Source organism: Aotus nancymaae, unplaced genomic scaffold (assembly GCF_030222135.1).
Source record: "Aotus nancymaae isolate 86718 unplaced genomic scaffold, 86718_ANA_hifiasm-v0.15.2.pri h1tg000040l, whole genome shotgun sequence".
Taxonomy (NCBI): Eukaryota; Metazoa; Chordata; class Mammalia; order Primates; family Aotidae; genus Aotus; species Aotus nancymaae.
Genome location: NW_026988454.1, coordinates 16,429,028 through 16,454,259, shown reverse-complemented (window position 1 = coordinate 16,454,259; position 25,232 = coordinate 16,429,028). Strand labels below are relative to the sequence as shown.

General features: G+C 39.6%; 1 protein-coding gene across 1 annotated transcript; it reads left to right on the top strand.

The window, feature by feature from the left end:
- The first annotated feature begins 249 nt into the window (after window positions 1–249).
- ARMT1 (acidic residue methyltransferase 1) lies at window positions 250–17,909 on the top strand. The gene is made up of 5 exons (XM_012452253.2): window positions 250–397; window positions 3,048–3,153; window positions 7,146–7,390; window positions 12,017–12,182; window positions 15,965–17,909. The coding sequence occupies exons 1-5, from the start codon at window positions 357–359 to the stop codon at window positions 16,730–16,732; spliced, it is 1,326 nt and encodes a 441-aa protein (XP_012307676.1). The 5' UTR covers window positions 250–356; the 3' UTR covers window positions 16,733–17,909.
- The last annotated feature ends 7,323 nt before the right edge of the window (window positions 17,910–25,232 follow it).

Sequence of the window (25,232 nt, the reverse complement as noted above, 5' to 3'; positions counted from 1 at the left end):
AGCAACTCTGGCCACGTGACTGTCTGACCACGTGATCCCGCGCCGCCGCGACCCCTTCCGCTCCTTAGGCCCTGGGACCTCCCGGTCCTTGCCTGCTTCCGCCTTCCGCTCGCTTTCATATTCGCTCCTCTAATTGCCCTCTGCTGTCCCCGCCTTCGTCCCCGGAAGTTTGGGTCCTCTGGCCAGCCACTCATTGCCGCTTGTACGGGAACTAAATAAAGTTTCTTTATTCAAAAGCACTTTTTTTTTTTTTAAAGTCACGTCACCCCCATTCTGAGCTCCTCCTTCGTAGCGGTACCGCCTCTGTTCCTGTGGCGGTTGAACGCCGAGGTTTGCGGCCAGGATCGCGGATCGTGATGGCTGGCGTCCCGGCGTCTCTTTCAGGACAGGACGTGGGGTTCGTCTCACTTTTCTCCTCCCAACTTTTGCGGAAAACCGGGCCTCGCCGGGAACCTGTGGAGACTAAGCGGAGGGCGCCCGCTCCCCGGCGAGCTGCAGGGGATTCGGCTGTTCGAGTCCCGTCGCCGGGCGCGGCTTCCTGGGACGCATGTTAGGGTTTCGCGGACTGACTCGGAGGCGTGGGGAGGCGGCCCCGGGGAGGTAGTCCGCCCGCGGCGGCTGCTTGGAAGGATCAGGACAGGTTTCAGCTTCGCAGTCTGTTCCTGGTGGTTACCTTTTACTTGGTAAACGCCGTTTGGGCCCGTTAAAATTCTCCGTAAGAGTTGGGGATCTCAGAGCTGTTAAGAAACGGGTTTCTTCCTGTTGATCAAATCATAATCTCACAGTAAAAAATGTCTGTAGTTTTTTGCTTTATCGTCGTCCCGCTGCAGATTCTTGGGTAAAGTTGTGGGTGACTGTGCAAATAACATCTGTTTGCATAAATTGAATGGCCAAATTTATATTTGAAATTGGTCCGTACTTCAAAATATTACGAAAGACGAGAACACTTTGAAGAAAATAAACCTGGGCAGAAAGTAGGTTGAGGCCACCAAAGTGGCGCCAATGGCCCAAAATTGAAGCAGGCTCTCAGTCTCAGGTCATGCAAGTATAGAGAGTGTCTCCTTCAATTTTGCACTCTAGGGCTTCTGGCCTTACTCCAGTCCTGGCCAAAAACTTTACTCCAGAGGTGCAGGAAATATAGTAGTTAGAAAAACAGTAGTACTTTCCAATTAAAGTAAAATCTCAAAAAACGACTTACTGTATCTACTGCCTGGGAAAATTCAAGCGACAGTTGATTTAATGTTCCTGCCCACCCTCTGAGGTGTCTGCCTGGGAAAATTCAAGTGACAGTTGATTTAATGTTCCTGCCCACCCTCTGAGGTGTTAGTGATTAATTTTATTAATGATTTTTAAAAATTAAATTCTGATCAACGTAGTTATTATGCACATTAAAACCTAATGACTATTTTGGGTGAGACTGAAAGCACCTCAGAGTCAGAATAAGCTATCATTTGAGGAAACCTTTTGAAGAAGTGCTCAAGTTACAGCCTAATAATTTTTTTTTTTTTTTTTTTTTTTTTTGAGACGAGTCTCTCTCTCTCTCTCTCTCTCTCTCTCTGTCTCCAGGCTGGAGTGCCGTGGTTCGATCTCGGCTCACTGCAACCTCTGCCTCCCAGGTTCAAGTGATTCTCCTGCCTCATCCTCCCGAGTAGCTGGGACTATAGGCGCATGTCACCACGCCTAGCTAATTTTTGTATTTTTAGTAGAGACAGGGTTTCACCTTGTTAGCCAGGATAGTCATGATCTCCTGACCTTGTAATCCGCCCACCCCTCCCTCCCAAAGTGTTGGGATTACAGGCGTGAGCCACTGCACCCAGCCACAACCTAATAATTTAACAATTGTCTCTTGTGATTCAAAGATAAAAACGCTAGTCAGCTAAGCTCTGTGCTCCATATTTAAAACTGCACAGAATTTCACTACCAAATAAAGCTTGTTTTTTTCCTAACTGAATCATACGTATTTTCTTAAAATGATGTAAAATAATAATCTGTAAGTCTTGGTTTTTTTATGTATAAAATCAAGAATATCTTTAATTTTTTAATGCAGGTTTCAATTTTTCTTCATCTCCCGCTTGCTTCATTCTTGGACACTTCTATAAAATTTCTAATTTTTTGACTGGGAGAGAGACAGGAGCATGCCTTCATTTGCTTAGGGGCAGAATAGGATGGAAGGAGTCTGCAGATAGAGAAGGCAAAGAAGGGGAAAACCTTTGAAAAATATTAAAATTGAGTTAGAATATAGACAGAGAATCGAGGGAAACAGGTTTTAAGAGCCTTTAATTCTTTATGTTGTTCAAGCACATTAGACGCTTTCAGGTAATTTTTAGATGCATTGCTCCATTCCCCTCTTTCTTTCTTTTTTTTTTTTTTGGAGACAGAGTTTTGCTCTTCTTGCCCAGGCTGGAGTGCAGTGGCGTGATCTCAGCTCAAGGCAACCTCTGCCCCCTAGGTTCAAGTGATTCTCCTTCCTCAGCCTCCTGAGTAGTTGGGATTACAGGCATGTGCCACGGCAGCTAATTTTGTGTAAAGACAGGGTTTCTCCATGTTGGTCAGGCTGGTCTTGAACTCCCGATCTCAGGTGATCTGCCCACCTCGGTCTCCCAAAGTGCTGGGATTACAGGCGTGAGCCACCTTGCCCGGCCACTTCATTCATCTTTCTAAGCAGGTGACTTAGTAGACAGTAGCCCAAGAACAAGAGCCTGTTTGTTTTCTGAGCCTAATCCATTCCCTATCCTATCACATTGCTAAAGGAGTTTCTGATTTAGGAAAATAAAAGGAACAGAGTAGGAAAGGAAAGAAAATGATTAAACAGACTCCATGGGAGAATCTGAGATGAGAGGCACCAAGACTACTTTGCTTCTACCACATACCAGATAAGTTTTCAGGTTTTCTTATGTCTTAGTGTAGTAATCACACAATACTTGTCTACCTTTTAATAGTTGTATGAGCAGTTTAATATACATGAAGTGTTCCAGTAACTAAAAGATCGCCAGTCTTCTAGTATTGATGCTACTGAGTAATATATTGCATGTGACTCTTTTTTCTAGGTCATTTGCATATCTTACAGTTAAAGACAGAATACCACAGATCTTAACTAAGGCTATTGATACATTGCATCGACATAAAAGTGAATTTTTTGAGAAACATGGAGAGGTAAGAATTGTTTCAACTTTTTTTTTTTTATTAATTTCTCAACAGAAATGTAGTAAATAGTTATTGAAGGTACCAGTTTTCCTTTAAATGTAAAAATCAATAGGTGGGCCAAGTATTTGTTTGGTTTTAATGTAATATGTTGAAATGAAGATAGAACAGCCAATCTGCAATTTAGAAAATAATTATATTCCAACAACTAATTCTGTTAGTTATTTAGACCTCAGAATATATTTTCTGATATATGCAATGTTATAAATGGTGACTAGTCTCCGCTGGGCATGGTGGCTCACACCTGTAATCCCAGCACTTTGGGAGGCCAAGGCAGGCAGATCACCTGAGGTCGGGAGTTCGAGACCAGCCTGACTAACGTGAAGAAACCCCATCTCTACTAAAAATACAAAATTAACCAGGCATGGTGGCTCGTACCTGTAATCCCAGCTACTCAGGAAGCTGACGCCGAAGAATTGCTTAAACCCAGGAGGTGGAGGTTGTGGTGAGCCGAGATTGCACCATTGTACTCCAGCCTGGGCAACAAGAATGAAACTCCATCTCAATAAATAAATAAAATAATAATAATAATTTGTGAGTAGACAACAGACTTGGAATTGACTTAGTCAAGTGACTGAGCAATTGAGTTGCTCAGAAAAGCTTTTTAAATTTCAAATTTAATTTGAGCTGCAGTATTTATATTACTAACTTGAAATCTTGAGTCCTGGAAGCTCAAACTGGTATGCAAAGGTCAGTGATATCAATTATAATTGATTGACACATTGCACTGATTAAAGTTGGGACTCATTAGAATTCAATGCAGAATATGACTTTGGAAATCACTTTGTCCATTCAATTAATAAATGAGGAAAAATCTGAATAACTATATTATGTTAGAGACAGGTCTTTAAACTTGTAGGTTCAGTAATCTTTCTGTTACACAATAGGCTGTAAAAGAGCATCCATACACCAGTACATTTTTTTAAAGAGTTGAAAACAAAGATTTAGGGAAATGGTTGGTGGTCTTTTCTCCTTGGCCCAATTGAAATGGAACAAGACAAAACATAGGCAGTGTGAGTGTAATCTTCTATTTCTTTCAACTTCTTTTATATTGGCTTCTTTGAAACTAATCTTGGCATAACACAGGAATCACCTATTCCTTATTGCTGAAATCCAGCTTAATTTAGACACTGACAGTTCCATTGATGAATGGTTTTAATGTTCGTCATATAAACAATTTTGATTAATGACACACCTTTATCATACGAGTATAATTTAGCCAAATTTGGATAGTTCACTTGAGTAATTGGTCATATATGTAAGCAAATTACCATAATACTTTTGTTTTAGTTGTTGTTTTGTTTTTTGAGACAGGGTCTTGTTCTGTCTACCAGCCTAGAGTGCAGTGGTGCAATCAGAGTTTACTGCAGCCTCAAACTCCTAGATTTCCAGCAATTCTCCCATCTAAGCATCCTGAAGTGCTGGTATTACAGGTGTGAGCCACTGTGCCTGGCTGAGACCTCAGTCACGTCAGGGTCACCACCTGAGACGTTGATCATCTCCTGCAGAGGTGTGTCCTGCAGACCCTGACTCAATGACTGGATGAATAAATGCACTCACACACACTAGAATACAGTGAATTGGAGTGGGGTAGGGATGGTTGTCAGCTGCTTTCACAGGGCAATTGCAGCTAACTGACCATTATTCCCTGTCCTCCTTGCTTTTATTCAGTATAGATTTAATAACAGAGGTTCTAAGTGAACACGCTTGTGGATAATTAACATGGTTAAAAGAGTGGTTTTACGAATGATAAAAGGTCTTGGTTCCAGGCCCCAGAATAAACACTATTAGTGGGTGATTCCCCTTCCACCTCCCCCTGAGAGGGCCATCAGCACCAAGTTTACATGAGTAAACAGAGTAGAAACAAAGAAATGTGGAGTAAACAGACTTAACTGGGGAAGCTTTATTATCCTAATCTTACTCTATGACTTAAAATTCTAATGTGATAAACTGGTTGCCTTCAGCCCATTCCATTAAAACCTTTTGGCCTTCCAAAAAGTTTGAGACTATGATCTTCTAACTTTCCCTAATATTTCCCTAATATTTTGCCAGCCACCCTGAGTGAATCCCAGTACCTGGCCACATAATGCTTTTGTAATTTCAGTTTTTTCTACCAGAGTTATCTAGAACGTAGTAATTAATGAAGTCAGTATATAGCTGTTTGGCCTGTATGCCCATAATAACCCATGACTGTACTGGGTAAGAGTGAGAAGGCAGAGTTTATTTTCCTTCTGGTCCTACCCCATTTCACACTCTACTGGGCACAGAGCAAGATGTAAATAAAATGTTGACACAGGTGAAGTCTGCTCATGGTAGCCTTTCTGTCTCCTTTTTCATGCCTCTCTTTTGCCTATGGCCACTCTCCTTGGGCCTCATGTGTTCTCCTAGCTCCCTAAGCCCCCACCTATCGCAGGACCAGGCTTGTTTCCAAAGGAGCCATGCCACACAATTTTCTCTCTTCCCCCATCTCAGCAGTCAAACGTCCGTCCCTTAGACTACCTGGTTTGGCAGATGTGTGTCTCTTGGAGAAAGGGCCAGGCTTTATTCGTCTTTCTCTGGCCCTGAGGTTAGTGTCAGGCACATACAGGGTTCAGTAAAGGTTTGAAATCAATTCAAGTAAGTGAACAAACTGGCAGTGACATAACTCTTAATCCATTAGCCATTGTAGGTATATGCTTCTGTAAAAGGGTGCCGGGTGCCTGAAACCCTATAAAATCTCGGTTGTTAGAATTTATAGTAAAGTAGTTTAAGTTTAAGACTTTAGGGTAGAGATTTGGAGGAGGGGGAGTTCCTCTCAAAAAAACTCAGCCACAACTTCTTTTCTTCTGTTTCTGAACCTGCAGAATCTCTAAAGCTTCAATCTTTTGTTCTAGCAGCAAAATAAATTCTACTTGAAACAAAAGAAAGATAGGAGAGATGTTTATGTTGAGAAAATTATAGGTCTGAAAGTAGGGACTGCATATCAACATGATGAAAGTGATTTTATAAAAATACTCAGGCTTGATGTTTATTTCCTACATTTTATTATATACATGTTTTTTAGGCTTACGTTTTCTTTTTTTTTTTTAATCAGGCAGGAATCTTGCTGTTGTAAAACCAGAGGTGCCAAGTCATTTTCACTTCATTCTGATCCCATTACATTTGCCCCCACTCCGATTGACCTGTTATGTGAGATAATATTTAGCACCTTGTTAGCATATCTCTCACCTAGCCAGAACTTGGTGGAAAACAAGTTAAAAAAATATTTGAGCTGCCAAAAGAAACCCAGGAAGGCCACAATTCCTTTTCTAGTGGTATCAATGGTGAAAGAAGAATACATATGGAAGCATGAAAGACATGGAAAATCTGGTGGGGGTTCCTTTCCCTCTGTGGTAACAGTCATCCCACTGAAGATACAGAAAGGCCAGAACTTAGGTAGATAAGGCATGATTATGTTGATATGAGATCTGTGTGCATTTGTTGATTTTTCAGTTTAAGAGTTCTTGGCCGGGAGTGTTGGCTCACGCCTGTAATCCCAGCACTTTGAGAGGCTGAGGCGGGCAGATCACGAGGTCAGGAGTTCAAGACCAGCCTGGCCAACATGGTGAAACCCCGTCTCTACTAAAATTATAAAAAATTAGCCAGGCCTGGTTGTGGGTACCTGTAATCCCAGCTACTTGGGAGGCTGGGGCAGGAGAATTGCTTGAACTTGGGAGGTAGAGGTTGCAGTGAACAGAGATCGCGCCACTGCACTCCAGCCTGGGAGACAGAGTGAGACTCCATCTCAAAAAAAAAAAAAAGTTCTAAATGTAATGTTTAAGGATATAAAATATAGTTTTGAACATTTTTCTTTCCTTCTTAAGTTTAGGTCTGTAAAAATGTGTTATCCTAGAGGAATTGTACATACACACACAGAGACACAGACATGTACAGACACATAATTTATTTTTCTTGTATTTTTGCAGGAAGGCGTGGAAGCCGAGAAAAAAGCTATCTCTCTCCTTTCAAAATTACGAAATGAATTGCAAACAGATAAACCAATTATCCCCTTGGTTGAGAAATTTGTTGATACTGATATATGGAATCAGTACTTAGAATATCAACAGAGTCTTATAAATGAAAGTGATGGAAAATCAAGATGGTTCTACTCACCATGGTTGTTCGTAGAATGTTACATGTATCGTAGAATTCATGAAGCAATTATCCAGAGGTACGTATGTAATCGTCAACTAGCAAATGTTTAATTTATACTGTGTCTGAAATTGTAAAAGGATAAATTTAAAAATAAATGCTGGGCCCTGAGGTACATGCCTGTAATCCCAGCACTTTGGGAGACCAAGGTGGGCAGATCCCTTGAGGTCAGAAGTTCAAGACCAGTCTGGCCAACATAATGAAACCCTGTCTTTACTAAAAATAAAAATATTAGCTGGGCATGGTGGCACAGGCCTATAATCTCAGCTACTCGGCAGGCTGAGGCAGAGGAATCGCTTGAACCTAGGAGGCAGAGGTTGCAGTGTGCCAAGATTGCACCACTGCACTCCAGCCTGGGTGACAGAGTGAAACTCTGTCTCCATAAATTAAATAAAGTATAAATTAATTAAAGATTCTAGTAAAGACTTCTAGAATAAAATAAGTTTTGCTTATTGTGCAAAAAATGTTAATTTGAAATAGTTATAGATATAAATCAGGATGGGACAAAGTAAGCATATGTTTTGTTTATTAAAATAGATAATAAACATGTTACAATTTATTTGGTTTAAGGAGTCATCATGAGAACAGTGAATCTTGCTATTGTATTACACAGTCTTCATCTTTCATCATTTTTTTAGAAAGACTAGATTAGAAAAAGATTTTAAAAGTGCACATGTTTCAGAGTAACTTTTTATAGGCTTGTTTATACATCTAATTTTTCCTAGGAAAAATCTGATAGAGAACTGGTTTTTAGGCCAGGCATGGTGGCTCACGCCTGTAATCCCAGCACCTTGGAAGGCTAAGGCAGGTGGATCACTTGAACTTTTAAATCTGTTCATTAGCTTTTTTTGGTCTTAATCTTACACACACACACACACACACACACACAGACTCACACACACACACACACACACACACACACACACACGAGTCTTGCTCTTTCACCCAGGCTGGAGTGCAGTGGCGCAATCTCGGCTCACTACAACCTCTGCCCTGGGGTTCAAGCACTTCTCCTGCCTCAGCCTCCCTAGTGGCTGGGATTACAGGCACTTGCCACCATGCCCGGCTAATTTTTAAAAAAATGCTTTTAGTAGAGATGGAGTTTCTTTATGTTAGCCAAGCTAGTCTTGAACTCCTGAGCTCAGGTAATCCACCCTTCTTGGCCTCCCAAAGTGCTGGGATTACAGGCATGAGGCACCACACCTGGCCTTTATATTTTTTTACATCACAGTTTGTTTTTGCTTATAGGTAGGTATTAGAACTTCTGATCTAAAAGCAAAATGGGAGGCCAGGGTGGGTGGATCATCTGAGGTCAGGAGTTTGAGACCAGCCTGGCCAACGTGGTGAAACCCTGTCTCTGACTAAAAATACAAAAATTAGCCAGGCATGCTGGTGGGAACCTGTAATCTCAGCTGCTCGGGAGGCTGAGGCAGGAGAATCTCTTAAACCCAGGAGGCGGAGGTTGCAGTTAGCCGAGAGCTTGCCATTGTACTCCAGCCTGGGCGACCAGAGTGAAACTCTGACTCAAAAAAAAAAAAAAAATCCAAAAAACCCCACATAGTTTTAGATTATTATGTTGCAATAAATACAGATTGCTTAATTTATCTGGGGTCGGGCCTGGGTATCAGTTTTTCTTTTGGCAGCTTAGGGAGTGATGATATGCACTGGTTCAGCAAACAGTTTGCTGAACTGGGATAGAGGAAAAAATGCAGCTTTAAGCTCCAGAAACTAGAATGTTACAGTCACAGACGTAGAACTCTTCCCAGAGCGATTTCTGTGGCAGATAAAGAACTATCTATACAATGGAGCTAGCATGGAAGTAGTTCTTAAATGTCTAATTTTTCAGGTTCTTGTATAAGGATTCCTATCCTAGGTCAGTGGAACTCCAAACTGACCAACTTTTATAGCAGACATGTTTAAGTTGATTTACCATATTATACTGAAACATGCTTTGATAGTCTGCAAGTCTAAATTAAGATTCAAAGTTGTAGCCATATGTGAAATTTAAACATATTAAGTAAATATACTTCAGATATTGAAAGATGAAAGTACAGAGGAAATACTAGGTTTAAAAAAATTTTTAATAAAGTGTAATATACATATAGAAAAATGCACATATGTGTTCAAGAACATACTTGTGTACCCAGTGCCTAGATCAAGAGGCAGAACCCAACTGGGCGTGGTGGCTCACACCTGTAATCCCAGCACTTTGGGAAGCCGAGGCGGGCGGATCACCTGAGGTTGGGAGTTCCAGACCAGCCTGACCAATATGGAGAAACCTTGTCTCTACTAAAAATACAAAATTAGCCAGGCATGGCGGCACATGCCTGTAATCCCAGCTACTCAGGAGGCTGAGGCAGGAGAATTGCTTGAACCTGGGAGGCGGAGGTTAGAGTGAGCTAAGATCGAGCAACTGCCCTCCAGCCTGGCAACAAGAGCGAAACTCCATCTCAAAACGAAACAAAACAAAAACAAAAACAGAGGCAGAACCTTACAGTGCCTGTAAGTCCACTTTGAGTTCCTTTCCAGTCGCCGCCGCCATCATTACCTTTCAAGGATAATTGTTATCGTGACTTGTGTTAGTTTTGCCTGTTTTTCAACTTTACTGAAATGAAATGATACAGTACATAGTTTTGTTTCTGGCTTCTTTTACTCATTTTTATATTTGTGAGACTCATCCATATGTTACAATATAATTATAGATCATTCTCATTGCTTTATAATATTGTATTATATGAACATATAACAATCTGTTTACTTCATTGTGATGGATATTTGAGTAGTTTTCAGTTTGGAGTTACTACGAAGAATGCTACTATAAACATTCTAACACTTTTTTGGTAAACATATGTGTGAATACATCTGTTGGGTATATCCCTAGAAGTGAATCACTGGGTCATAGTATGTGTACATACACAGCTTTAGTAGATCGTAAAATAGCAAACATTCTAAAATGAGAATTTATATATAGTTAATGTACGTTTACTCTGTTAAATGCAAGAAATAAGGCTCATTCTTAATATGAGGTGTGACTTTAAACTAATGAATGATTTGTTAGTAAGACATCAGAACATGTTTTATTAGAACTTTTTGTAAAGGGCCAGATAGTAAATCCTTTAGGCATGGAGACCATGTGTTCTCTGTTGCAGCTGCTGAACTCTGCGATTGTAGTGTGAAAGCAGCCTTAAATAATATGTATGAACGAGCATGGCTGTGTTCTAAAGAAACTTTATTTAATGGACACTGAAATTCAAATTTCATGTGTCACAAAATACTACTTTTCTTTCACTTTATTTTCAGCCATTCAAAAATATAAAAACCATTCTTGGCATGTGAGTCAGACAAAACAGGTGGTAGCCAGATTGGGTCTGTGCATCCGAATGATTTTTAACATTTTAAGTCACCTTGAGAGACTGATTGATTTCAGCAGTGCTACCATTGCTAAAAACATCTTTGAATTATATGGAACTTCTTTCAGAGCCAGTTTACATGCCTCAGAAAGAAAATTAGTCTTACTGTTTTTTTAGTTACTTGTTTTTGATAAAAAAAGTTCTTATTCAATTTGATCACACATCTCATTCTACCAAAATCACTCCGAGTGACTTTTGGCTGTTTCCAAAAATAAATTGACTCTAAAAGATAAAGATATGTGATCACTGACAGGAGATTTAATGATGTGCCACAGGTTCTGAAGAAAATTCCAAAAGAGGAATTCCAAAAGTGCTCTGAGCAATGGCAGTGCCCTTGGAATAAGGGTGTAGCTTCCTGAGGTTACTGACTGGCCAGAAGGAGGCAGCCATCATTCAGATGTTTAAATACTGGTATGTTATTTAAAAAAAAAAAAAAAAAATCAAATCAGTCCCATTACATCAGTCTTACATTGTTTTTGCCCTAACATGAATGGCCCATGGAAAAAGTAGCTAATTTAGAAGACCCAGTACTCTGAATGTCTTTATATTCAATTCTGTAAAGGTTATTATGTTAGTATTTATATTTTCTTAGTTGTGATTTTCTTAGACCAATAAAATATGATTTAATCTCTTATTGGAAAACATGAAGGTGTAGCCATGGCCCATATATCACCTTTGGTTAAAGTTGCCCCGAAATACCTAAATATTAGTGATCAAAAATTATCATTCTTTTAAAACTTACAATAGTATTAAGTCTGATTTATCTAAGTACTCATACTTCTATCATACTCTGTGTTTGATTCTGTTAATGATTACTGCATTGTATACATATATTGTGTTTATATTCATAAATTTGTTACTAGAACTTTGCCACATTGGGCGCTTAAAAAAAATGCTGAACTAAAGCAGTTGTCTTGAAATTTATCTTTCTCCTCCTTTTGTCTGGAATTCCTGCTGGGTAAATAATTATTAACATAGTCACTATCATTATTTAATATTTGTAGAAAAACACTTGATTTCAGGGGAACTTTTGACAATTAAAATGAGTTTGAGAGATTTTTGTGTAATTGATTATTTAGTATTAATCAAGTTTTTCTAGTCAATTAGATAAATGTTATGTCTAGTTTCTATTAGCACTAGTTGTTGAGACTGTATGGTGCTATTTTCTTTCAAGAACTGCAGGTATCCAAATGTGCATACCAAAATGTTTCACTTTTGTTTTTCTCCTACTTCAGTCCACCAATCAATTACTTTGATGTATTTAAAGAATCAAAAGAGCAAAATTTCTATGAGTCTCAGGAATCTATCATTGCTTTATGTACTCACCTGCAACAATTGATAACAACTATTGAAGACCTAGATGAAAATCAGCTGAAAGATGAGTTTTTTAAACTTCTGCAGGTAAATGTGATCATTAATCTTCTGAGTGTATTTTATTTAAACAGAAAATAAACTGCTTTACAGTTAACAACAAAACATATAAATATTTCTCTTTGCTATAATTGATCATTTTTTATCTAATATAATGGTGTTAAGAGATGAAAATCCATTTAATTTCTAGAAATGGGTTTGAAATCTTTTCTGCTCTGACTGGCCATCATCTTAGTTACAAAGAAGTTAGCTGAGTTCCTAGCTTCTTTCATAATTAAGAGAATACTTCATAGTAATTTGCTCAGCTTTCATCATACTTGAAAGAATACTTGATAGTAATTTGGTCTCCCAACTGACTTGGCTTTGTGTTGGCTCTGTGGCTAATTTGTGTTTGGACCTGAGGCTTGTCACTTAATTTTTGTGGGCCTCAGTTTCCTCCTCTGTTAAATGCGGAGGATAATGTATACTTTGTGATCTGATGTGAGAATTCCACTAGGTTCTTGCATGAAGAGTGCTGAGCACAGAGCCTGGGCTACAGCCTGCTGTTATCATCAGTGGGTGATAATACTCGGGTAGTCGGTTGGCCCATTAATACAGTTTCATTACATTTCTTCGTTTATCTTAGTATTAAGTTTAGTTTTTAATTCATGCAAACATCCTGAAACTTACAACACATTATTAGAATTAGAACTATTAGGAAACATGTGGTACATAGCAATATCCTTAGCTCTCATATTTTCCAAAAAAAGGAAGACTTTCAAAAAGAAATGTTTGAAAGCGCTATGAAGAGAAATAAAGCAGAAAAAGGGTGTCGGGAATGTTGGGAAGGGGATCAGGGCTGCCGGGGAAGGGGCTGTGGAGGCTGAGGCCACAGACCTGAAGTGGGGAAGGAGTAAGTCAGGTTCATGTCTGGGCAGTACATAGGGAGGTGAGAAAAATCGCAGGGAACCCTGTGGTTGCTGAGAGGAAGGAGGGTGGAAGGGACACAGAGCGGCTTGTATTCAATAAATTTTTACTAAAATCGAAATAAGCCATCAGAGGGTTTCGAGCAGAGAGGTAATGCTATTTAACTATTTCAAGGAATGTTTCTGAGAATAGACTGCCAGGGGCGAGGGTGGAAATGGGGAAAATGTGTGAAAATAACTTGGGGAGGTAGGTTGGGGCCGAGTTAGTAGTATAAGAGGTAGTGACATCCCCAGAGCCTGGGTGTTCTTTGAACATAGAAGCTACAGAACTTGCTGACAGATTCTAGGTGGCAACAATGCCCTGCTGAGACTTCAAGGGCAAGCAAAGTCACAAAAAAGGCATATTTTTAGTTCAGAAGAAAAATTGTCAGAACTTTTTCTTTTTTTTGAGACAGAGTCTTGCTCTGTCACCCAGGATGGAGTACAATGGCGTGATCTCAGCTCACTGCAGCCTCTGTCTCCTGGGTTCAAGCGATTCCCCTGCCTCAGCCTCCTCTTGGTGTCCACAGTGAGCCACAGGTTAACGTCTCAAGGGAAGCTTGAAGACATTCTAGTTTGCAGAGAATGTTGATCTGTTTTCAAAAGTCAGAGCACTCTCCTACTGTCCACACGCACATTTCTGGGGATACTGTGTCAGATGCCGTTCTGGGTGCTGGGCATGTAGCGGTAAACAAAACAAAACAAAACAATATGGGCTGATCCTCCCTGTCAAGACTTGTAATCTTGAGGGAATATAGACAATCACATAGTTGCACAAAGAACTGTCATTAAACTGGAAGACAGAGTGAAGGGAAAGTGCAGGAGGCTATCACAGAACCTGCTCTCAGTCGCTGAAGGCCATTGTGGCCACCGCTATATGTATTTCTTCAGCAAACTCTAGAAAAGGGTGACCTTGGACACATTAGTTATTATTTAAGCCTTATTATTATTATTTTTTAATTTATTCATTTATCTCTTTTTAAAATAATACTATTCAGCCAGGCATGGTGGCTCACACCTGTAATCCCAGCACTTTGGAAGGCTGAGGCGGGCAGATCACTTGAGGTCAGGAGTTTGAGACTAGCCTGTCCAATATGGCAAAACCCTGTCTCTACTAAAAATACAAAAATTAGCTGGTCGTGGTGGTATATGCTTATAATCCCAGCTACTCAGGAGGCTGAGGCAGGAGAATTGCATGAACCTGGATGGCAGAGGTTGCTGTGAGCCAAGGTCACACCACCGCACTCTGGCCTGGGTGACAGAGGGAGACTGTATCTCAAAAACAAACAAACAAACAAACAAACAAAAACCTATTGGTTGGATCATGCATTCTCCTTATTTTAATTTCACACATGAGGGTGTGACAAAGTGGCTCATGCTTATATCTCAGCATTTTGGGAGGCCACAGCAGGAGGATTGCTTGAGGCCAGGAGATGGAAATCAGCTTGGTCAACACAGTGAGACCCCATCTTTATTTAAAAAAAAAAAAAATCACAAATAAGAGTAGAGTCTGTTTTGACTAGTGTATATTGAGTACTTCTATATGCAAGGTATTTGGTACATTATTTACATGCATTATATCAATTCTAATAATTCTGTGAGGTAAGTAGTAGTATCTCATTTTTCAGTTGCAGGTCTTGAGCCTTAGAGATCTTAAGTAATTTGTCAATGATCACAAATTGAAGATGCTGGGTTTGAACCTAGGTCTGTCTGACTCCAGACCCTGCAGTCTTAAACGTTTAATTTTATGGCTTAAAAAAATAGGCCTACAGCTGGGCGTAGTGGTTCATGCCTATAATCCCAGCACTTTGGGTGATCCAAAGTGCTGCGATCCAGCCAAGGTGGGTGGATCACAAGTTTAGGACCAGTCTGGCCAAGATGGTGAAATCCCGTCTCTACTAATACAAAAACTTAGCTGGGCATGGTGGCGCGTGCCTGTAATCCCAGCTACTCAGGAGGCTGAGGCAGGAGAATTGCCTGAACCCAGGAGGCGGAGGTTGCGGTGAGTCGAGATCGCGCCATTGCACTCCAGCCTGGGTAACAAGAGCAAAACTCTGTCTCAAAAAAAAAAAAAAAAAACAAAAATTAGCTGGGCCTGGTAGTAGGCACCTGTAATCCCAGCTACTCGGGAGGCTGAGGCAGAGAATTGCTTGAACCCGGCAGGCAGAGGTTGCAGTGAGCCAAGATCACACCACTGTACTCCAGGCTTGGCAACAGAGCGAGATTAGTCTCCAAAAAAAAAAAAAAAGCACACTATTTTCTGCAAAATATAATTGAATATTTCTTCAGTTTAAAGCTGAATAAGACAATTGATTACAATGGGTGTTTAGTTAACATGACTTTGTTTAAAGAGTAGCATCTTTAGATATTACCTTATACAGTTTTTAAAATTTTACAAATGAGAGAACTAAATCCCAGAGAGAGATCATGTCCTAAGGTTACGCAATTGGCAAAAGAAACTGGACAGTTCTGCAGGGACCAGGAGGAAAAAATAAACTTTTATTTTTTCTCTTGACTCTGGATTATGTGGTCAGCTTTGAGCCTCTCTTCACAGCATCTGATGATGTTCTAATATCTGCAAGCTGCAAAAACTTTTATTCTGAATAAACAATGTGAGTGTTAAAATAATTAAAACCCGTTTTTTTAAGTTTATTACATACTGGTGGCTTAAAAATTTTAGTTTCATCTTGTTAATCAGCATCATGTTAAACAAAGTCTATGCATTGTTAGAGAAAATACAGATTTGATGGGCATTTAAAGAGTTTTGTAAATATTTATTATTTTTTTAGCAACACCCCCCTCACACATAATAGAGTTTTGTTGGCTATTCAGAAGAAGGGTGAATATTTTGTACTTTTTCTTTTTCAGATTTCGCTGTGGGGAAATAAGTGTGATCTGTCTTTCTCAGCTGGAGAAAATAGTTCTCAGAAGACTGATGTAGTAAATTCATTGGAAGACCTAAAACCTTTCATTTTAGTGAATGATATGGAACGTCTTTGGTCATTGCTTAGCAATTGCAAGAAAACAAGAGAAAAAGCTTCTGTTATTAGTGTGTATATTGTTCTTGATAATGCTGGGTTTGAGCTTGTTACAGATTTAATATTAGCCAACTTCTTGTTGTCCTCTAAACTGGCTACTGAGGTTCATTTTTATGGAAAAATGATTCCGTGGTTTGTTTCTGATACTACTGTACATGATTTTCATTGGTTAATTGAACAGGTAAAACATGCTAATCATAAATGGATGTCCAAGTGTGGGGCCGACTGGGAAGACTATATTAAAATGGGTAAATGGGTTTACCACGATCATATATTTTGGACTCTGCCTCATGAGTACTGTGCAATGCCTCAGGTTGCGCCCGACTTATATGCTGAACTACAGAAGGCACATTTAATTTTATTCAAGGGCGATTTGAATTACAGGAAGTTGACAGGTGACAGAAAATGGGAGTTTTCTGTTCCGTTTCATCAGGCTCTGAATGGCTTCTATCCTGCACCGCTCTGTGCCATAAGAACATTAAAAGCTGAAATTCAGGTTGGTCTACAGCCTGGGCAAGGGGAGCAGCTTATGGCCTCTGAACCCAGCTGGTGGACCACTGGGAAATATGGAATATTTCAGTACGATGGTCCCCTTTGACTTAATTTAGGAGCTCTCAGTTGTGTAGAAAGATCTGACAAATACGCAGTCTCAGTTGTGTATTTGTCAGATCTTTTCATCCCCAGAAAAGGAGCACGTGAATTCAGTCACTTGGCAGCTCTGATGCGCTGTGGGAAGCTTAGCTTCTTGGTGCCCATCTACATGCACTGGATGATTTTTCTTTTGAACATTTTGCCCCACCACACTGTTTTGGGGGTAGATGGGTTAAGCTAGTTAAAGATATTTGCATTTATATTGGAATTTTAGCAACTTTTTTTCGGGTTAAATGCATAATTTCAAGTGCTTTTAATTAACTTATTTTTAATTGGCTAGAAAGCAAAAAATAAGTGAGTTGTGCTTTTAGTTAGTTAACTCTATTCTTTTCTTAAATAATACACTACATGCTATTTAATATTCCAGGAAGCATGGCATTTTATTTTATTTGACTTTGGGCTTGTGAACCAGTGGCTCTATGAAAATGCACATCTTAATGACTTTGTAAAGAGAGGCATTTTTTACAACTGTGATGTTTGCGCACATAAAAGTTACCTCATAAGTTTATTCTAACTTTTATTCTTGAATTTTATTTCATTTCAATAGCTTGTTTCATTTGCACGCCTTTGTATATTGATTGACCTGTAGAATGGATATTAGAAAACTCAAAATTGAATGCAGTGAAACAAATAGTATTTGAAGAAATACAGTATCTTTTATATTCTATTTATGATATCCATAATCAAATCAGATTATTTTACCACATAAGTGTTTGAAATAGACAGATTTTTAGTTTGCAGTTTTAGGAAAATGCTTTAGATAGAAAAGGTTCTTTTCTTAAGCATTGAATTTGGAGTATATACCAACAATGAATGAATTTATTTTTTATATTCTTGCACATTTTATTGGTCATTGTCACAGATATTAAATACTAAAAATTTCACGTCAGTTTGTTTTGAAACTGAAATTGGGAATAAATCTGGAAATGTTTTGTTGCACTAAAATAATAAAATGAATTATATTGAAAATCTCATTGGTTTTATTTTCCAGTGGTGAAAAGTCAAGAAAGGAAGATTAAAAAAGAGATTTATATAATAAGAAACTCATAATGTGTATTATAGATGTTACCAAAAGTAGTTATTAAATAATATCATTTATAAATGAGGTTATTAGTCTGTACTCTTGCTAAGTATTAAAAATTTTTTTTGCAAAATGTTTATATAAAGCTGTACATTTATATACATGTGTGTTTATCCACATGTATGCCTGATTTATTTATTTATGTATTTATTTATTTAGAGACGGAATCTCGCTTTGTCGCCCATGCTGGAGTGCAGTGGTGCGATCTTGGCTTACTGCAACCTCCACCTCTCTGTTTCAAGTGATTCTTCTGCCTCAGCCTCCCAAGTATCTGGGACTACAGGCACGTGCCACTACGCCCAGCTAATTTTTTTTGTATTTTTACTAGAGACGGGGTTTCACTTTATTGGCCAGGCTGGTCTCGGACTCCTAACCTTGTGATCTGCCTGCCTTGGCCTCCCAAAGTGCTGGGATTATAGGCATGAGCCACTGTGCCCGCCTTCATGTGCCTGTTTTAAAGAGTATGTTTGTAAAATGCTTCTGTATTAGAATTATGTATAGGCATTTGACAATTTAGGACACAGTTGTATATTTAAGTTGACTTCATAGCCACCGTGTGAGCTCCAGCACTGGAGGTAGTTCAGCACCCCGCTTCTCCCATGAAAAAGAGCAAGGAAGCAAACTAATGCAAGAAAGGTGGCACTGAGGAAGAGGAAGTCAGGTCAAGGTGGAATTTTTTTTAGTGCTTAGCAGGAGAAAGGGCCTACCAATGTTTTTACCAGTTGATTTTTAAATTTTAATGTATAGTGTTGTTCTGAAGACATGGTCTTGCCCTATTTTCCAGGCTGGAGTGCAGTGGCATGATCACAGCTTACTGTAGTCTTGACCTCCCAGGCTTAGGTGATCTCTCACCTCAGCTTCAGTAGCTGGAAGTATGGGTGTGTGCCACCATGCCCAGCTAATTTTTTTAAATTTTTTATAGAGATGAGGTATCAGTATATTGCCCAGGGCTGGTCTCAAACTCTTGGCTTCAGCTTTCCAGAGTGTTAAGATTATAGGCAAGGCCACTGTGCCCAGCCTCACCTGTTGAGTTTTTAAAACAGCTTTATTGAAATATAAATATAATTAATCCATTTAAAGGGTACAGTATTTTAGTACATTCACAGGGTGGTGGTTGTTGTCACCACTAAAACAAACTAGTATCCATTAATAGTCATTTCCCATTCCTTTATCCTTAGCACTTGGCAACCACTAATCTTTCTGTATATAAATTTAAATATTCTGGACATTACATATAAATGGAATCAAAACAGGTGATCTTTTGTGACTAGCTTATTTTGAAGTTTCATCAATTGTATGTGTCAATCCTAACTCTTCTCTATGTAGGACTCAAGTGCTTCATCTTTTTGGATGACTGAATACTTTTTTTTTTTTTTTTGATGAGATGGGGTTTTGCCATGTTGCCCAGCCTGCTCTCCAACTCCTGGGCTCAAGGAATCCACTTGGCTTCCCAAAGTGCTGTGATTACAGTTGTGATCTGCACCTGGCCCAAATACTATTCCATTGTATGGACATACCACATTTTATTCATTTGTCAGTCGATGGGCATTTGGGTTGTTTTCATTTTTTGACTATTATGAATAATGCTGCTATGAACATTCATGCACAAGATTTGTATATATTTTCACTTCTTTTGGATATATACCTAGGAGTGAAAGTGCTTAGCAGGAGGAAGCACTTCACATTCGATCACATGGTTACTGTGTAATGTTTTGAGTGTCTGTCATATACTTTCCCCAAAGTGTTTGCACCATTTCACATTCCTTCCAACAATGCATGAAGGCCCCAGTTCCTCCATATTTTTGTCAGCACTTTTTTTTTTTTGAGATAGAGTCTTGCTCTGTCGCCCAGGCTGGAATACAGTAGTGTGATCTAGTCTCACTGCAACCTTGCCTCCTGGGTTCAGTGATTCTCTTGCCTCAATTTTCCAAGTAACTGGGATTACAGGCATGCATCACCATGCCCAGCTAATTTTTGTATTTTTTTTTTTTTAGTAGAGATGGGGTTTCACCATGTTGGCCAGGCTGGTCTTGAACTCCTGACCTCAAGTGATCCACCTGCCTTGGCCTCTCAAAGTGCACTGGGATTACAGGCGTGAGCCACTGCGCCTGGTGTGTTATTATCTGTGTTTTTTTATTAGAGCTGAACTGTTGCATGCAAAATAGGAATCTCATGCTTTTGACTGGCTTTTCTCTACTGAATAATGATGTTGAGCATATTTTCATGTGCTTATTGGCCATTTGTGTATCTTCTTTGGAAAGATGTCTTCAATTCCTTTGCCCATTTAAACATTATCTTCTTGTTGAGTTATAAGATTTAAAAAATATATTCTGGATATAGATCTCTTATTGGACATATGACTTACAAGTATTTTCTCCAGTTTTGTGTGTTGTCTTATCACTTTCTTGATGGTATCAGTTTGCAGCACAAAAGTTTTAAATTTGGATAAATACTTTTATTGCAAAACATTGGTTTTGGAGCTGCTTAAAATCCTCTTAAGGGTCTCTACAGTGAGGGACTGAGAAACCAAATGGACAGGGCTCTGCCAGCCTTCTTTCAGCCCCCCTCAACACTCCCCCCATCTTGCTTCCAACACACTTGTTTCCACCTGAACAAACGTTACCTACACGTTTGGCATGGTTGCAGAGGAGCACAACGAGAAAGCTGAGGTTCTGGGGTGTGGATGGGTTTTCCACTGAAGAGTTGAGCAGCCTTGGAAAACTTTCCCAAAATAGCATCTTCAATTGTTTCTAAACTGCTACCACACGTACATATGAAGTCAGTGCAGCTTATAAATTTAATGCAATACATTTTGATCAAGACATAGTATTGTAGGTATATTTGGATGAAAATGTAGCTGAAGGGTACGTAAATATGCAGAGGATGGTGTTTTTATTAAACAGCAAATGGACAAGATTTGTTGGCATGATTCAGCTTTTCTTACTAATTCGAGGCAGTGTTTGTGTTTGATAAAATGCAGTCATGTTTTTGAACCTTTATAAAGCCAGAATCCGAGTTGCTTATTCTCAAGGTCATGTTTCTATAAAAGAAAAACGCACCAGCCACAAAAAGCAACACAGTTTAAACCTTTATTTGCATTTAAAAAAAAAAAACCCAGAGTGGATTGATAACACAGGTCAAAGTTCTTATTAAAATTTCCACTGCCACTCATTTTTCTAACACAGCCCTCTCTGCCCAAATGCCAAGCCTTGTCTGCCACAAAACATATTTTTTCCTCTTTTTCTCTCTACTCTTTTATTTTTGCTAGATCGGGAGTGGAGAAGACTTTGAACACTTCTATGCAGTCATGTCATTACCTAGATAAAGCGCTCATGCAATGTCTGACATTCATGGTAAGCATTAAGTAATATCTTGAAATTGCAGCAAATGAATACAGCAGAAGAAAAAAACTCAGAAAAACAACAGTGTAATATCATCTCCAAATACCCCTGTTAGGATTTGATGTATATATTTCTAAGTTTTTCTTTATGTATAGACCTTTTTTTTTACATTTCTAAGATAAAAAGCAGAATCATATCATTAAGACTTTTTTTTTTTTTTTTTGTGACAGAGTCTCACTCTGTTGCCCAGGCTGGGGTGCAGTGGTGCACTCAACAGCAGCCTCAACCTCTTAGGGTCAAATGATCTTCCCACCTCAGCCTTCCAAGTAGCTGAGACTATAGGTGTGCACTACCACGCCTGGCTAATTTTATTTTTTATTTATTTATTTTTTGACACGGAGTCTTGCTTTGTTGCCCAGGCTGGAGTGCAGTCGCATAATCTTGGCTCACTGCAACCTCCGCCTCCCAGGTTCAAGCGATTCTCCTGCCTCAGCCTCCCGAGTAGCTGGGACCACAGGCGTGCGCCACCACGCCCAGCTAATTTTTGTATTTTTTAGTAGAGACAGAGTTTCACCATTTTGGCCAGGATGGTCTTGATCTCTTGACCTTGTGATCTGCCTGCCTCGGCCTCCCAAAGTGCTGGGATTACAGGTGTGAGCCCACCGCGCCCAGCCAAGGCCCCTCCTCTTAATACCACCCTATTGACCACCAGTTTCAGCACATGAATTTCAGAGGGGATAGATTCAAATCATAGCACCAGTCTCCTATGAACTATGTGACCTGAGTCACAATCTTACGATTTTGCTGGAAAAAGAAAAGTTAATTGTGGTCAATTTGAACTACATTCAATCCCAAACACAGGTCACCCGAGGGAAACTGCAAACTTGCTGAAAGGTACTAACATTCTGGCATCCGCTAGTGGCCACCTGAATATTCCGTAAAACCTGAACTTTTCTTTTTTGCTTTTCTTTGGTGTGGCACATTTTCTGCTTTCAGTTTATTTACTATTACTTCACCCCATTTTTAAACATTTTAGAAAATAAAAGAGAACATCAGAGTTCATACAGAAGACACCTCTAGCTTGTGGATTTTCACTCGTCTTACATTTCTTGTGTCTTCTGTGCATTTGTCCTGCACACAATTGAACACAGTAGTTGCTCAATGAATGATTGATTGATAGGTAATGCATTACAATGTTTGAAATATTTTCTTGTTTTGTTTTTTCTTTTGAGATGGAATCTTGCTCTGTCGCCCAGGCAGGAGTGTAATGGTGCCATTTTGGCTCACTGCAACCTCTGCCTCCCAGGTTCAAGTGATACTCCTGCCTCAGCCCCCCAGTAGCTGGGATTACAGGCACATGCCACCACACCTGGCAATTTTTTTTTTTTGTATTTTTAGTAGAGGCAGGGTTTCACCATGTTGGTGAGGCTGGTCTCAAACCCCTGACTTTAAGTGATCCTCACACCTCGGCCTCCCAAAGTGCTGGGATTACAGGCATGAGACACCACACTCGGCCTTGAAATATTTTTCTTTTCTTTTCCTTTCTTTTTTTGAGATGGAGTCTTGCTCTGTCACTAGGCTGGAGTGCAATGGCGGGATCTCGGCTCATTGCAACCTTCACCTCCTGTGTTCAAGCCATTCCCCTGTCTCAGCCTCCCTAATAGCTGGGACTATATGCATGTGCCACCACGCCTGGCTAATTTTTTTGTATTTTAGAAGAGATTGGGTTTCACCATGTTGACCAGGATGGTCTCAATCTCCAGACCTAATGATTCGCCCACCTTGGCCTCCCAAAATGCTGGGATTACAGGCGTGAACCACTGCTCTGGCCCATTTATTTATTTTTTTTGAAGCAAAGAGGAGATGCATTATAGTGTACTTTTTCTTCCCATCTCAAATCGCACTTAATGCTAAGCCTTTCCTGTCCAGCTCTGTGCCTTCAAAAGATCTTTAAAAGAAACAGAAGATTCCACATGTGTGCAAGGATTTAATCATCCTTAACCTTATTATTAGGAGTTTTTTTGTACAATTGAAAAGGATGTTTCAGGCCACCAAGCAGCTGGAAGCCAGCGGGTAAGATTTTCAAGAGAAATTATTTTTATGAACAGATGGAAATAATTTGACCAGGACACACTGGCTCACTCTTCTAACCAAATGGATGATAGAAAAGTTGTGTTTTGCTCTCAACTTGAAATCCAAAATTCTACTTGTATAAATTAATCTAATTCCTGCCTGATCTTTGATAACATTACTGATAAACTAAAATTAAAGGAGGTACAACTTTACATTAATCTGTAAAAGCATGTATTAATTTTCTATTTTTATTTTTATTTTTTTGTTATCATTTCTCAAATGGAATGTGATTTGAACCACTGAAACCCAAATAACTGTGGTCTTGGAGAAGACTCATCAGTTACTTCCATTATTGACATGGGTTCAAAGAGTCAGTAACTTGGACAAGGGTCCTTCCAGTCCCAGCTCTGTTACTAAATAAGTATGTCATTGGAAGATAGGTCACAAAATCTGGCTAGCTTTTCATTCATTTTGCTACTTAATGTCCTTATATATAAGCAGAAAACTCACTTTTAGCTCTGTGTGTGATTTTAGGATCTAATTGCTTATGCTTTTTTGCTGTGTACCAAGCAATCCTATTTGATCTTGCAGAAAAGATGGCTCTTTATCTTTGTAGAAAATTCTACTTCATTCTTCCTACTTAGCTTTTGTCATTGTTTTCTTCATGGAAAACTCTTTTTCTCTCTGCCAATCTGTTTAACTCATTGAAGTATTGGCTAAGTCCCATCTTGACTTCCATCCATAAGATGATGACTGCCACCTCCACACTGAGCAGGTTGGTGGTGTCTCTTATACAATGACATACTTTTGCAAGCTTACCCCTTTTATGAAAAGTTTAAAATGGTTTCTATAAGACAAATCATGAAGATATAATTAAATGCATTAGTAATGAAGAACCAGAGGCCAGAACTTCTTTTCAGGTAAAAGAATCCATTGGCAGGGTGCAGTGGCTCACGCCTATAATCCCAACACTTTGGGAGGCCGAGGCAGGTGGACCACCTGAGGTCAGGAGTTCAAGACCAGCCTGACTAACACGGTGAAACCCTGTCTCTATTAAAAATACAAAATTAGCTGGGCATGGTGGTGGATGTCTGTAATGCCAGCTACTCAGGAGGCTGAGACAGGAGAATAACCTGCACCTGGGAGGTGGAGGATGCAGTGAGCCAAGATCGTGCCATTGCACTCCAGCCTGGGCAATGGAGTGACTCCGTCTCAAAAAAAAAGAGAATCCATTGAAACAATTTCACATTGTAAACTGTTGACACTATATATAGAAATTCTTCATGGAATGGACGAATATTTTCTAACATAGAGGGGTTTAGCCTAGCAGCAGGACTCCAAGGGTAGAAATTGAAGCCAGCACTGTTGATGACTATACAAAAGTCTTTTTCTTTGCCTTTTGCTGGTACAGACACCATCTTGTCTGAGCATCCTTCCACATGTTGGTACCACTCCCACTTCCCAATGATTGCTTTGTGACTGGGATGCAGTTCTAGCCAAGACAAGCTCACTGGAAGCTTCTGGGAAACATTTTATATATACATGTGTGTATATATATATTTATAAATGTCTTTTTTTGAGATGGAGTTTCGCTCTTGTTGCCCAGGCTAGAGTTCAATGGCACCGTCTCAGCTCACTGCAACCTCTGCCTTCCAGGTTCAAGTGATTCTCCTGCCTCAGCCTCCTGAGTAGCTGGAATTACAGGCAAGCACCACCATGCCCCACTAATTTTGTGTTTTTAGTAGAGACAGGGTTTCTCCATGTTGGTCAAACTCCCGACCTCAGGTGATCCGCCTGCCTCGGCCTCCCAAAGTGCTGGGATTACAGGTGTGAGCCACTGCACCCAGCTGAAACATCATCTTGCTCTTATAAAAAAGCTTATGAAAAGAGATATCCCTCTTCTTCCTCTGGTGGTTTTCTTTCTTTTCTTTTTTTTTTTTTAAACAGTGTAA

Excerpts from the sequence above, each read along its gene's own strand:
- ARMT1 (XM_012452253.2), top strand. The coding sequence starts at position 357 with ATGGCTGGCGTCCCGGCGTCTCTTTCAGGACAGGACGTGGG. Across the intron at positions 398-3,047 it reads CTTTCAGGACAGGACGTGGG|GTCATTTGCATATCTTACAG; the intron begins GTTCGTCTCACT and ends TCTTTTTTCTAG. Across the intron at positions 7,391-12,016 it reads CATGAAGCAATTATCCAGAG|TCCACCAATCAATTACTTTG; the intron begins GTACGTATGTAA and ends CTCCTACTTCAG.